The sequence below is a fragment of the Lepisosteus platostomus genome, chromosome 17 (assembly GCF_059453375.1).
Source record: "Lepisosteus platostomus isolate fLepPlt1 chromosome 17, fLepPlt1.hap1, whole genome shotgun sequence".
Taxonomy (NCBI): Eukaryota; Metazoa; Chordata; class Actinopteri; order Semionotiformes; family Lepisosteidae; genus Lepisosteus; species Lepisosteus platostomus.
Genome location: NC_142627.1, coordinates 4,808,167 through 4,821,753, shown reverse-complemented (window position 1 = coordinate 4,821,753; position 13,587 = coordinate 4,808,167). Strand labels below are relative to the sequence as shown.

Here is a 13,587-nt window from a genome sequence, read left to right as displayed (position 1 = left end):
CACAGAGGAAAGGCTGTACAGTTCACAAAGTTGAACCTACCATCTGGTATGTACAGGAACAGAATAGCAGGGAATACACTTGCATTGCCTTCCTTGCCAGAGTTTGCTGTAAGATTGGGTGATTCGGTAAGCAATTGAATTCCAAGACCTCCAGCTGTGAAAGCTGTTATCTCAAACAAGCTGGCATCTTCAGGATACAATGTGTCAAACTACTCTATGAAGGGGTTTGTGTCAATGTGGCTTTCATGTCCGGGATGCAAAGAAGTCTCTTCTGATGGCAAACCCCATCTGTTAAATGGGATTATGTGTTATGGACAGATTGAGCTTTTCGGTTGTTTCCTGTTGCCTGTGAAAAAGGTGAAGCTCTGGTTCAGTAGATACATTTCCAATGCATTATGTCAAGGGATCTATTAATTTTTGGATTGGTTTTTGGATCTGTGGCCTGTGAAGCCATTGTCAAGATGCAAGAATTATGCATTTCCAACATGGGAAATTTTTTGCAAAAGAAATTAGTTCTTTCTTCTATGAAACACAAAGTTGGTTAAAATAGTCTGACAGATTTTATGGTCTTGGCTGGCTCTCTGTCTCTAGTGAGTTAAACTCTAGAAGTGTGCCATTTACAAACTGAACCAAAGGGCAATTCTAAAGCAATTTTGCCTGGAGGAAAGATCACAAATCCCCCTCCTCACTGGACCAAAGGAGCCACTCTTTCTGTGTAATGCCTACCAGAGGAGCCCTTACATAATACTAACTACAGGGTTGTGAATAAGTGTGACCCTTGTTGTTTTCTGCACTTTCATCTGTGTAATGCTATTAAAATGATCATTTATGAGTTTTTGTTTTCAGCAAGGTACCAATCCAATCTGTTAATCTTTGGGATGTGATAATTTATGGCTAAAGCCAACAGGACAGCAAGGTCTGGCACTTTCTATTATTTGAAGGTTATGTTACTTATAATACCTTGACTACTTATAATAGCCCTTCTATGTGTAATGAATGACCATTATGCACTGCAGTAGATGTCCTTAGAGTGCATGATGGTGCAACACATCCAGTTCAGCATGCCGTTTACCAACATTTGTAATTGATGTTTGAGTGAAGGTAAAGGATTAAACCCTCTGATGTGGCCACTTAAAAATATAAATACAAGTCCTTCCATCTCCCCAGTTTACCTCCTGCAGCTAGAACTCACTACCGCCACTTATAGCCATTCCCACAAGCATCCTCAGAGCCCAGGAGTCACTCTGTCGGCCAGGTCCAAGTCCAGTCTGTATCCCAGGCTGCACACACATTAAACCCTTTGGTCCTGGGGTTAGATTTCCAGCTACTGCATAAACTGAATACACTGGCACCTGCTGAAGCATGTACCACTACAACTTCTCCAGCCTCCTCCACACTTCTATGATGGGGGCATCTGAAAGCCCTCAAGCTAGTTACAGACCAGCATGAACGTAATCTGCAAACAAAATCTCCCTTTATACATTTTTAAACAATTAACCCAAGTTCACAGAGAAGGCTCTTCTGGACAAATGGGGACTGGTTGTCCCTCACACCTGCAGCTCTACACACTCATATTCTTAAGTTTCCCCCAATAGACAGGTGCACCTCCACCACAACGTCAAGGTCTTACTTCAGTCTAGGAGTAAAAGCAAGACATTGCAGGTTATACACGTATCAACATCAAGTTGACTATTCAAGTGACTGCACTCAGTGCATCATCCTTGTTTTGGATTGCAGAATACAGTATACCTGGGAATAATGCTTATTTTGTGATGTAAAGTGGAGGTTTAAAGTAGTTGTACATCTTACTTTTATTGCAGTTTGAAATGCAGTCAATGCGAATTCTTTCTAGAACTGCACTATATGAATACCATTGCGGTTCCACTTTAATGTGAAAGACTTTGAGCCAAGTGTTCAGGTTGATACTGGCCTTCAAACTAATTTGTTGATGTTTCTGAACACCCTCATCATCCTCCCCCCTGCCCACAAAAGCACATCAACTCAGCTACAGCCCAGGGTTCAGAACTTTATTAATACCGGTGACACTTCCATATCCAAACAGCACACCTTGAATTACACCTGGATCTCCGGAACAAACTACACACAGATAGAGAGATGGGCAGCTTCAGGACAAAACAGAAAAATGGGAAGACTGGAAAAGGCGTTACGAGTGAGTCGAGTAAAGGAAGCCCAAGAATAGAAGACTTCATTTCTGCATGGAAGCTGCCTCTACAAACAGCAGGTACCTAAAGGATTTAGCAGTAGCAGCAGAATGAATCCCCAAGAGGAAGGAATGTCGAAATACGCAATACCTGTGGAATTGCAAGTGCAAGAGCAGCTCTCCAGCTTTTGGGGTCAACCCCTCAATGGCAGGTTAGAACCCATCAGACCAGGCCTGCGGTCCCGGCTCCCCCTCTCCCCAAAACCATCATCCCGAGAAGATGAAGGACCGGCACCGCAGATCGGCCAAGACCAAAAATCCATTCCTTATTTAGATTTAAATTTAAGCCAGAACTAACTGGGAAGACTGGGCTGTTTAAATAAACAGCACATTGCAAGTGAAAATCCACATGTGCAATATGGGCTAGACAGACAATAATTCTCATGTTTCTATACAGAACAGCATCTTCTACACAGACTATTCTGGCCAAACAGCAGGGGACTGGGGTCTAGATGGGCTTCCCTTCCACAGACACAACCAGGCCCTTCCCTCCAAACTTCTCCACGAGCGTGGATGGATCCTTGATCTCTCCCATCTCATTGATCTGCCACTCGAACTTTATACCTACAAGAACAGGGAAACAAAAATGCCCTCAATCTCACACAGATCATGCACAAAAATGAGGAGGAATCGACCTTCTGGGTGCTAAGCAAAGATACTGTGTTACCGAAGACAAACCAAGGCTTAAATTTGCACATCAGAAAACTGTTTCTGTTCATTTTGAGTGCTACACCTATATCCATGTAGAATTAGACTAACTAAAGTTAGAGCTGGAAGGATATTACCACACCCACAGTGACTTTGTATATAGGCGTCTGCAGCCATTCTAGAACTGACCTGTCAATTTGGATCTAAGTGCATTCTTTGAGCTGGCATAGATCATCTTCCTTTTCAGAGGGGCATTCTCTGGAGCCCTAGATTAGAGAAAAAAAAATTGATTATACATTTTTTTCATCCAAGGCATTCTAATAGGAGCATGTGAAAGGGCAACGGTGAGTCAGTGAAATATGCAGGCATGATTGCATGGATTTTATCCCAGGAAGGGCCAAAGAGCACACTCTACCCATCACCCTCCTGGGATATTGAGCCAGTTCAGTAAGGAAGGCATCTCTGCAGGTTTACATTCTAAATTCACTCTTTATGACCATGATCAGCTCCTTTGTGGCTAATCCAGACCAATAAAAGACACTTCCTTTCATCTCCATGTCTGTCTCTTTAAAGAGGTGACATTGGAACACCTGTCAATACAGAGGGAGTCCAGGAGCAGAAGTGGACAGCCTTTCTCAGTTCAGAACAGGGACAAGTTTTCCCATAGACTCAGACAGCATCAGCTGGACCAGAGAAGGTCAGACACTCCTTCATACATAGTGCTGCTCTCTGTAGCTGTTTGGCCCAGCCAATGTTTGTCATTCTCCTTTACTCCAGGTTTCAGAGTGTCCAAAAAGTCATGGTGGCTGTATGTTAATGGTTAAAGGTTTGCATAAGGAAATGGGTGCATGAACCAATTGCTTTCTGAAGAGGGCAAAATTGACAGGTGTCCAAATCCGCTGGCTTTTGAACCAAAAGCCATTTCTGAATTGTATTCTGGGATGCAGAGCCGCTTGTTTGAAAGGAATGTGTTAACACTCAGGGCAGATGAGGAAGAGTGCTGCAAGATTCACCTCCACTGGCATTAAAAAGGATCCAAGAGAATCACTCACCACATGATGAAGACCAGGTCCTCCTTCTTGCTGTCCTTGGTCTCGTAGCTTGAATCGTAAAGGGCATAGCGGCAGTCCTTCTCTGGAAGCAGGCCCACCACCCTCTTGAAGATGTCCTCGCCTGGCTGCAGGTCCCGCACGTGGAGTTCGCTGCCTTCATCCACAATGATCTGCTTCTCGTCGTTGCTCAGGCGGAACAAGATGGCCTTCAGCCGGTCCTGCTCGGCTTCCCCAGCCTTGCGCACCTTCATGGCATTGAAGATGTTGACCACATCGTCGTGGACGGCGACCCCAGAAGCCTTGGGACAGTGGGATGAGTTAGCAGGGCAGCCAGCTGCAGTTTCTAGCTGAAAGTGAACCAAGCATGTCCACCCAGTGTCCTGAGCTTCACTTCATTAACCCCACAGTCAGTTCTGCTCACTGAAAGAGATAATCCATAAGCCGGGCCCAAATTCTTATACTTCTGTGTGGTTCTGCTGATCTCATGATTCAAGCTTACCAACCTACCACGATTCAACTGAAAGATTAGATTGTCTGCAAGTATTAAGGAACCCTGCCTCAGGGGATTACACACACACACCAGAGGTATTTTAAGCAACCCTGTAACCATCAACCTTGCCTTGTAGGTTTGGAGTGTTTGAGCATTAACTCAGTGATCCAGAAGAGCAGATTCAGAAAACAGACCACAGTTTTACAGTAAAACAGGCCAGCATTTTCCTTGGCTGCTTCTTCACTCATGAGTTTCACAAGCGCCAGTGCAGAACCGGTTAGGCAACTCAGCACACCTCCCCCAAGCTTCGTCTCCCTACTGTATCTCACAAGCAGCCACCAGAGGGCGTACCCACCCCCAGCACTTCCAAACCCAGCCTATGATCACATCATCCCCAGCCCTGTTATTTCAGTATTCAGAAGACTGACTGCAGGAAAACCTTAATCCACTTTGGAAAGTGAGCAGAACCGGAAGGTGGGAAAAAGCATTAATTTTGTAGTGGCATAATCCTATGACAGGTTTCCTGCTAAGGTCTTGTTTTTCCTGGTTAAACTTCTATTTCAGATTAATCCAACATTTTGCTTTCAATAGTGACTAGCTCTCCAAAGTCAAGATCAAGATTTTCATGCAAGAGTCACCTGGGAGCTCCTGCGGCAAGTTCAGCAAATATCCCACAGAGTGAAAACGGAACCTATCTGAAGGCAGGACCTTTATTAGTTTGCAGACAAAGATTAACTAGATATAATGGAAAATGCCAAAGGGCACATTTTGGGAAAGCAGCTCACAGAACTAGATTTTAGAACAGGTTCAATAGATCCACTATCTTTAACAACCAAGAGAAGGGGGAGTCCACAAACTACTGTTATCACCTAAAAACCAATTTAAGATCTTCTATTGAAGATCTGAAAGAAACAGCCCTGGCACTCCCTGGACTAAAGTGTATTTAATAGACTGCACGTTGCAACATTTTTTAATTGAATTGAAAGTCCAGCCTTTAGGTAATGACTTTATTCAACTAATAAAGTGCATTGGAAAACAGATAGTAGTTGGAGATATTCACTGATGAGTTACATTTAGTATCACTGCATCCCACATGAATATACATTTCCATAATCCAATTAAAGTGGGACTAAACCAAATTAGATACAGCACCCTTTTTCCTAAGTAGAAGGCTCAAAATAAAGAAATTTAAGAATGGTATAACCCATTTAATGTCAAAACCTGAAGAACTTATGGCTTGGATCTTGCCTTCACCTTAGGATAGTTTCTGAGGGCACCCTCAGCACTCCTGTCTCTTTGAAAACCACAGCTGTCCTCATGACCCCAAGTTTCATTAATTACTGCAGGAAGAAACAGAGAACCAGAGTCCTCTACAGTCTGGGGGAAAAGGAAGGATATGAACAGTCAAGGAAAAATACTTCAGAAGACTACAAGTAAGAAGCCAGATCTCAGCACCCCAAAGAACAGAAGCTTTTTACTATACACTGCAAGGGTTTGCTTGGACAGGCTGAAGAGGGCCATACTGCTCAGCACAGGTGAGAAGTCTGTGGGCCTGCTGCCCTGCAGGAGCTCCCAAGTTCAAGGTGCCACATTCAGGAACACCAGGCTAGTGGCACAGCAGCAGCACGACGGGCTGAAGGGTGTCAACGCTGCAGGGATGAGCAACAGCATGGCCACTCCAGTCAGGGGAGCCCGTCCTCCGCACAATACTTCCAGACGCAACGTCTTTAACAGGCGCAATGATCAAAACTCTTCAAAGTAACAAACGTTCTCTTCTGCCTGAGATTTTCTTCCATCTTAGAAAAAGAGCACAAGGCTAAGATTTTGTAGCACATTTCCATGAAAAGGAGGTATTGAAAGAGTTAGGTCAATGGCTGCTTTGTCTGAGAATTGGCCACAATACAACACAGGGAATTCAACAAAAACCCATCTCAGCTCGTGTGTTCCTCTGGAATGGGCCTGGTGCGACCTCACACCCTGTGGAAGGAGTATGGATTTGGGAGTATTTGGGAGAGGCCGAGCCCGCCGCGCTGCTCAGCCCTGTGAAGCCGCAGGGGCGCGCCCGGAGAAGCCCGCGCCCGCGCCCGCATACCTGCCTGCTGCGGACAAGTCGCTACTGGCAGAGCTCGGCCGCACCGCGCTCGCCCCTGCGCGCTTCCCACAACGCACCATCCCAGCGCTGTCCAGAACAAACACCAGCCTCCAGAATTCAGAAGATTCAATAGTCCAATCTAGACATTATCTATCTGATAGGGTCTCATTTACAGAACCGCCTCAGTCGGAACACCGCACCGTGCCCGGCTCCGCCAGACCCACTCAGGACGTTCGTGACAAATCCGTACAAACAGGATCCGCCAGGCAGCGCATACGGCTTAAACCCCTTCAAGTCCAGCTGTGTTACTAAAGACGGTCTGGTTTTAGCCATAGAAACTCAGAACAAGTTAAAAACCGTGAAACAAGAAAAGAGGACGCCTAGGAAAATGTAAGGGGGGGGTTGGGAGATTCATGTTCCAATGTAGATCAAAGCGATATGAAGAAAGCGTGAAAGAACCAGTGTTGAATTCAGTTATTTCCTTCTATAATAGAAATAAAAGTGAGAAAACACACCCTTTAATCGATCTCTCTACGCAGTCAGCGGGAGAAGGTGACTATCCAGATATTTACAGCACCTGGGAAAAGGTGATTTCACCGCAGCCGCGCCTACCGGACCTCGGCGCACAACCGACAAACAAGATAACCATCCGAGGACAACTTCAGAGTCTCTGTCCACGCAAGGGGGACAGCTGATCTGATAACAATTCCTTCAAAGTTCAGAACTAATTTATTATTAAGTCAATGGCTGATGCCACTATCTAGTTTCGCTTCAAGATTTTCAGGGCAGCTAGTTGCCAAACTTTTCTCTGGTGCAGTTCCTGTATCGTGATCAGGGAGATTAAACTACCCCAGTCCGAGACCGAGGTCTCACCGCCCTTAACCTGCGCGCTTGTTAAAAGTCAAGTACCCTGCAGGTTACAGGGCTTTTACACCTCGAGACAACTTCAATCTTAAATAAATTAATCCTAAATTATCCATAAAACGTCATAATTTTATTTCTCCCCCATACTTTTCCATTTAACATACTTTTAACTCCGCAGTTTACTCGAAATAAGCCGCCTTACCATATCGCAGTGGTGGTGAGAAGGATGTGAGAGGGCCGGAGACTGGAGGAGACAGCGGCGCTGCGGGTCTGCCTGTAGCGCAAGAGAAGTGCTGGGGACTAGGGCTCGGCTCGCAGACACCTCCTGCTTCCTGGAGCGACTTTTCCCAGCGAGTGCCTGGAGGCGTGTTTCATTTCCGGGTCTTTTAAAGCGCCGCCAAGGTGCAGCATTTTTAACAATGAATGCGGAGGGAATGGCGATAAAAGCCCCGGTGTATTTCTGAACGATTGCTGTACGATTAAGTCTTATCGACGTTTTGAAAAAAAAACGCGTTTTTTTACATAAATGCTTTTATTTTTTCTCAATGTCTTGTAATAAAAGAAGGTCACTGACGACCAATAGGAGCAAGGATTTTAAGCAGCTCCCTTATATGGAAGGTAATGTAATTGCTAGGTGTGACCTGAGACAGGAATACCGGGCGGCCCTGTGTCTGTTTTAAGGGATTTGTGCGGTATCCAGTCGGAGCCCTTATGAAAACGAAATATATTGCAATATACCAGAAATATATGTGGACATATCTTTCAATATAATGTAAAATATATTTAGTTCAAAAATATAATTTTAAGATGATATTTGAAAACAATTAAATATATATTTCTCATAATATATTTTAACAAACATATTTCCAAATTTATCGTGTATAAGATAAGCAATATACTGTCTCCAGGTCCAAGGCTCTGCCAGATCATGTACTTATTTTGCTTATCAATCTGGGAAAAGTTAAACACAGTCTTCCACATGAATCCACTTTATTTTGAACTCCCTGTAACTCACTACTGCACAGGCTGCAAAGGAACAAGTAAAGGTTTATTCCATGCTGAAACAACATTGTGTTTAGTTTCTGTTCAGCATGGAATAAACCTTTAATTGTTCCTATAAGTACTCTAATTAGGCAGGTAAGTAGAACAATTAACACCTATTTGATTTAGAGATTCTATCACTTCATTGCATATATGTGTACATCTGTTCAGTTGTTGGCACAAAATTAAATCAAAGTAATTAAGATAAAAGAACTCAATCAATTTTTGAATTACTGAATTTTTAGAATTTAAAAACTGTCTAAAACTTTACAAAACAATTTGTATTGTCTGGAAAATTAATTTTAACACTGGAATGAGTTACTCACAATAAGATATGAAATACATGTATATTTGCATTTTTTCATAGGGTATTTTTTATTATATTTTAATATTATTTGAACGTTTCTAACAAACATTCTTTCATAATGTCTTTAGCTTAGCCCGTGTTATACAATTATGGTTGAGAATGTTGTTAATGTAGTTATACATCTGCATTTAATTAAACCAATTATCAACAAAGCAGATCATTTGTTAATTTAATAAACATCATTTGCAACAAGCAACAGAATACTTTCCTTACATCACCTGTAACTGAAAAAATACTTGTTTATCTTATACAGTTCCTAACATTGACATTACATGCAGTTAGTAATCTAGGATGTCATATAAAATGTACTTGATTGTGGTATCCAGGACAAGCACTGGACAGCACTTATACAATCACGTTGTTTTAACAAAGTAATTATTATAGATTACTTCAATTTTTGCTGTGGCCCTGTAACCAATTTTATTTTTTGCTATACATTATATCTTACACAACAACGCATAGTTCTTTTCACGCATTTCAGGTAGGATGTATTAGCTGCTGGTTTTACAAATCAGTCCTCAGCTTTAAAGTGTGGTAGATTGCCTATGTACAGGTAGCTTTCAGAAGGCAAATCCATTACAACACATCAGGTTAACTTCCACTGCCACTTTTCGACCATCAGGATTCATTTGAAAAGCTTGTATATGTTTCAATTTAACCCCTGTAAGAGGATCTCAAATTAACTGGGGAACATTTGCTTTTCTGTAAATTTTTACCAAGGTATAGCAAACAGTACTTCCACATGGAAGCAAAAAGCACTGTATACTTCCATTTTTAAGTTGCACAGTATAACTATTTAGCTTTGTTACTCTGTCATAAGCTACAGAATAGTACAGCTTTCCACCAGTAATCATCCTCTTATATCTCTTAAACATTGCACCAGACACAACATTGCATTTCTTCTTCAAAGCAAACAAATCCTCCCCATCAACTTGCAATACGTTGTAGCCACCAATACCTACATATGATCATATGCATTCTACAGTTTCCCTTTTACTGATGCCAGTCATTTGATTGTAAAGTGCCTCACATAAAGGTGAAGGACTTGGCATGTACAAATGTTTCAGTTTTGGCAGTGCCCTGTGATAAGTGAATGTCTTCATTGTTTGAACTGGAACAGCCTGTGTACCATGAAACATTTTCAATATAAATCCATTTAAGGATTAAATTCAAAAGCAGAATGTGCCCAGAAAGGACCTCAGTTTTTTACACTGGATACCAAATATAAGCAAAAATGAATTTTTATGGTTACATTCTCTTTGCCATACAGCTGTTCAAATTTAGAAACAAAGTTAACAGCCACTTCATTACAATGCACTAAATCTGCCACAGTGACCAAATGGACATCAAATGGCCCGTCAAGAGTAATTGACATATTTACAAAAGTTGTTTTTAGCAAAGGATAAGTATGTCTACAATACTGAATATACGTCAAAGGTAAATATATTTGACTAGATCAGAAGCAACACCCCCTGTTCCTTGTAGAAAAACAATACTGTCCCTTCAACCAAACTCGAGAAAATGTGTGTAATAGTCCTAATTACCAATAGTTCCTAATAGTCCTGCCCCATTTTTTCAATGTAGCGGTAGATCTTTTACTGTGATTTTGGTGTCAGCTGTGCATTAATGTAATTTGTTCCATCATTGTCCTGTTATGTCCTGCTTTTGACACGGTTGACCACTCTGTTGTGTTACACAGGCTTAAGTTTGAGGTTGGCTTATCTGGAACTGTCCTTAAGTGGGTTACTTCATATCTAACTAATTGTTTTCATTATGTTCAAATATTTAATAATTGTACTGCTTCTTCAATGTCACCAGTTCAATTTGGGGTACCACAGGGATCAGTGCTGGGACCAATATTGTTCTCTACCTGCTGCCACTAGGTAGGATAATACAAAAACATAATATTAACTTTCATTCATATGCTGATGACACTCAAATATACATTTCATTTACACCAAATGACAACTCTTCTATTATCACTTTAGTTAATTGCATTAATGAAGTAAAGACTTGGATGTGTGAAAACATTTTGTTACTCAACTCTGATAAAACTGAGGTTCTGATGTTTGGAGGCAAAAATACTGATAGGACAGCTATAACTTCAGCACTTAACTCAGAGGATTTCAAAATTTGCCTCAAAGACTCAGTACGCAACCTAGGCGTCATATTAGATACAAGGCTCTCATTTAACTCTCCTGTTAAAACAGTATCTAAAACATGCTTCCTACACTTAAGAAATATTGCAAAACTAAGGCAGTTACTCTCCACTCAAGACACAGAGAAATTAATACATGCTCTTCTATGTAGCAGGTTAGACTACTGCAATGCCCTACTATCAGAGAGCACCCACCACTCTTTCAACAGCTTACAGCTAATTCAGAATGCAGCAGCTAGAATTGTTACCAGGAGTAGAAAGTACAACCAGATAACCTCCATACTTAGCTCTCTTCATTGGCTTCCTGTCAGGTACAGGGCGGACTTCAAAATCCTTCTCCTTACTTACAAGGCTCTCAGAGGTAAGGCACCTGTCTATCTAATGGAACTTATTAATGTTACCATCCAAGTCGCCAGCTTAGATCACAGAATGCAGGTCTTCTTCATATTCCATGCATTAATAAAATAACAGTTGGCGGTAAAGCCTTTAGTTACAGGGCCCCTAGCTTATGGAACAGTCTCCCACCCCATATTCAGGATGTCAAGTCAATCTCAGTATTCAAATACAGACCTATTACTTCAGCCTAGCCTACTCCAACCTTACATTATAGCCTGCTGCAACCATGGCTGCTGGTGCTGCTGTACATGACATTGTGTGTCTCTATCTTGGCCCACCACGTAGATACATCTGTTCTGACCAAACTATCCTATTCTCCTCCCACATGTCCGGTTGGCACCCGGACTGGACACCATCTGAGTTGGATGTTGTATCACTGCCATGGATCCAAGAGAGACATCATGGATATAGCTATCGTTTAGGAGGAATTTACTGGTCTACAGAGATCTGCATGGAGTACTAACACACAGAAGACATGATAGATGGATTAATACCCTCATTCATTTATTTCCTTTTTTAAAAATTATATAATGTTAGCATGCACGAAGGGGTTGGACAACCAGTTGACCTTGGACCCCTAGAGGTTTTTTTTCTCAGCATGAGAAAAGACATCAGGATGGTTTTACACTGCAAAACAGAACAAGTGGGGTTCCACCCCTTCACGCCCACTAGCAGAAAAAAAACGGGGGACTCGATCGCTTAGTTCACTAAACTGTGGGAACTCATTATTGGTCCTGGGTGACTCCAGTGCCCCCAGCAAACCTCTGAGCTACTTGTCTCAAATTAACCAATTAAGGTATTGTGGTTGAAAGATTTCCACTAGGATTCCTTACTTAGAGAATAGTCTCTAGATAACACTTCTAGTCATAGGGTCCAGCCTCACAGAGACACCAGCCCCTGTCCCAGACTGGCACTGTAGCTCACAGACCCCAGGTCCTGTACCAGACTGGCACTGCAGCTCACAGACCCCAGCTCCTGTCCCAGACTGGCACTGCAGCTCACAGACCCCAGCTCCTGTCCCAGACTGGCACTGCAGCTCACAGACCCCAGCTCCTGTCCCAGACTGGCACGTTATCTCACAGACCCCAGCTCCTGTCCCAGACTGGCACTGCAGCTCACAGACCCCAGCTCCTGTCCCAGACTGGCACTGCAGCTCACAGACCCCAGCTCCTGTCCCAGACTGGCACTGTAGCTCACAGACCCCAGCTCATATAAGAACTGATGGAGTTTGATGATCAAGGGTTATTCAGTGTCCAGGCCTGATACTCTGACACAGGCCTCTAGGGGCTGTAAGACATTCCAGACCTGCCAGGTGACCTAACTGGTTTTGCCTCTCAGGCGATCTGATGCACTTTATGGGCATTCCCTTCTGGAGACTCCGAGAGAGATGGGCATGGAATTCCTGCCTGGGATGAGCTGCGAACACCACACCTCCTCTCATCTCACACCACAGGTTCAGGCATTTTCCTGCTTTTTACTTTTAAGAGGGAGATGTCTTTATGTGTCTCCTAAAACAGTGACATTGAAACCTATCAGTTTCTGGTATTTCTGTTAATCTCTCAGTTACTGAGTTGGTAGTGACTGAAACTGACACGCATTCTCTTTAGTCCAATGAGATAACATTTTTGTGCTACATGTGCCATTGGTTTGTTCTCCACTCATGAGGAAAGAGCAGTTCAAGGAAACTCGGGGCCAAGACAGACAACCCCCCATGTGCTAGAGATAAGGTTAATCTGAAAATATATGGTGGAGCAGCAGGTGGTGCTCATACGTTGGGACCAGAATTTCAATTAGCGAAGCAATTTCTCACACCTGTGCAGGGGGCTGCTGAGTGTCTCAGTGTGGAGCAGCGCTTCAGTGGAGGATGAATGATGAGGTAGATCTCTTCCTGTGCAGGAAAACTGCTGTACCATAGCAAGGACACATGATACAACCACTATGTTTGAATGCCTTTAAAATAACCTTTGGGCTGGGTTATGAAATAGCAAAAGCCATTTGTGTCAGTCACAGCAGGAGAGCAGAACGGATCAGATTTATAAAAACAGGTGCTATGGGGTAGAATAATGTATTGCAGTCGATACAGACTTTACAAGGAATGGATCAGAACAGTTTTTTATTTTTACATTTCAATTAAAAATAACCAAGCTACCGATTATTTTGTTGATTTATTGTTTGATTGCTTACAGTATTTTGTTGAAATGACCGCTCAGTTTAAAACATTATAATGTGTTAGATTGTATTACAAATACAGTAGACGC

The 13,587-nt window shown here is 42.6% G+C and overlaps 1 protein-coding gene across 1 annotated transcript; it reads right to left on the bottom strand.

The window, feature by feature from the left end:
- Positions 1-2,010: 2,010 nt before the first annotated feature.
- Positions 2,011-7,729, bottom strand: cfl1l (cofilin 1 (non-muscle), like). The gene is made up of 4 exons (XM_088610728.1): positions 7,570-7,729; positions 3,922-4,220; positions 3,059-3,135; positions 2,011-2,785 (listed from the first exon to the last, which is right to left on the bottom strand). The coding sequence occupies exons 1-4, from the start codon at positions 7,570-7,572 to the stop codon at positions 2,670-2,672; spliced, it is 495 nt and encodes a 164-aa protein (XP_088466854.1). The 5' UTR covers positions 7,573-7,729; the 3' UTR covers positions 2,011-2,669.
- Positions 7,730-13,587: the final 5,858 nt, after the last annotated feature.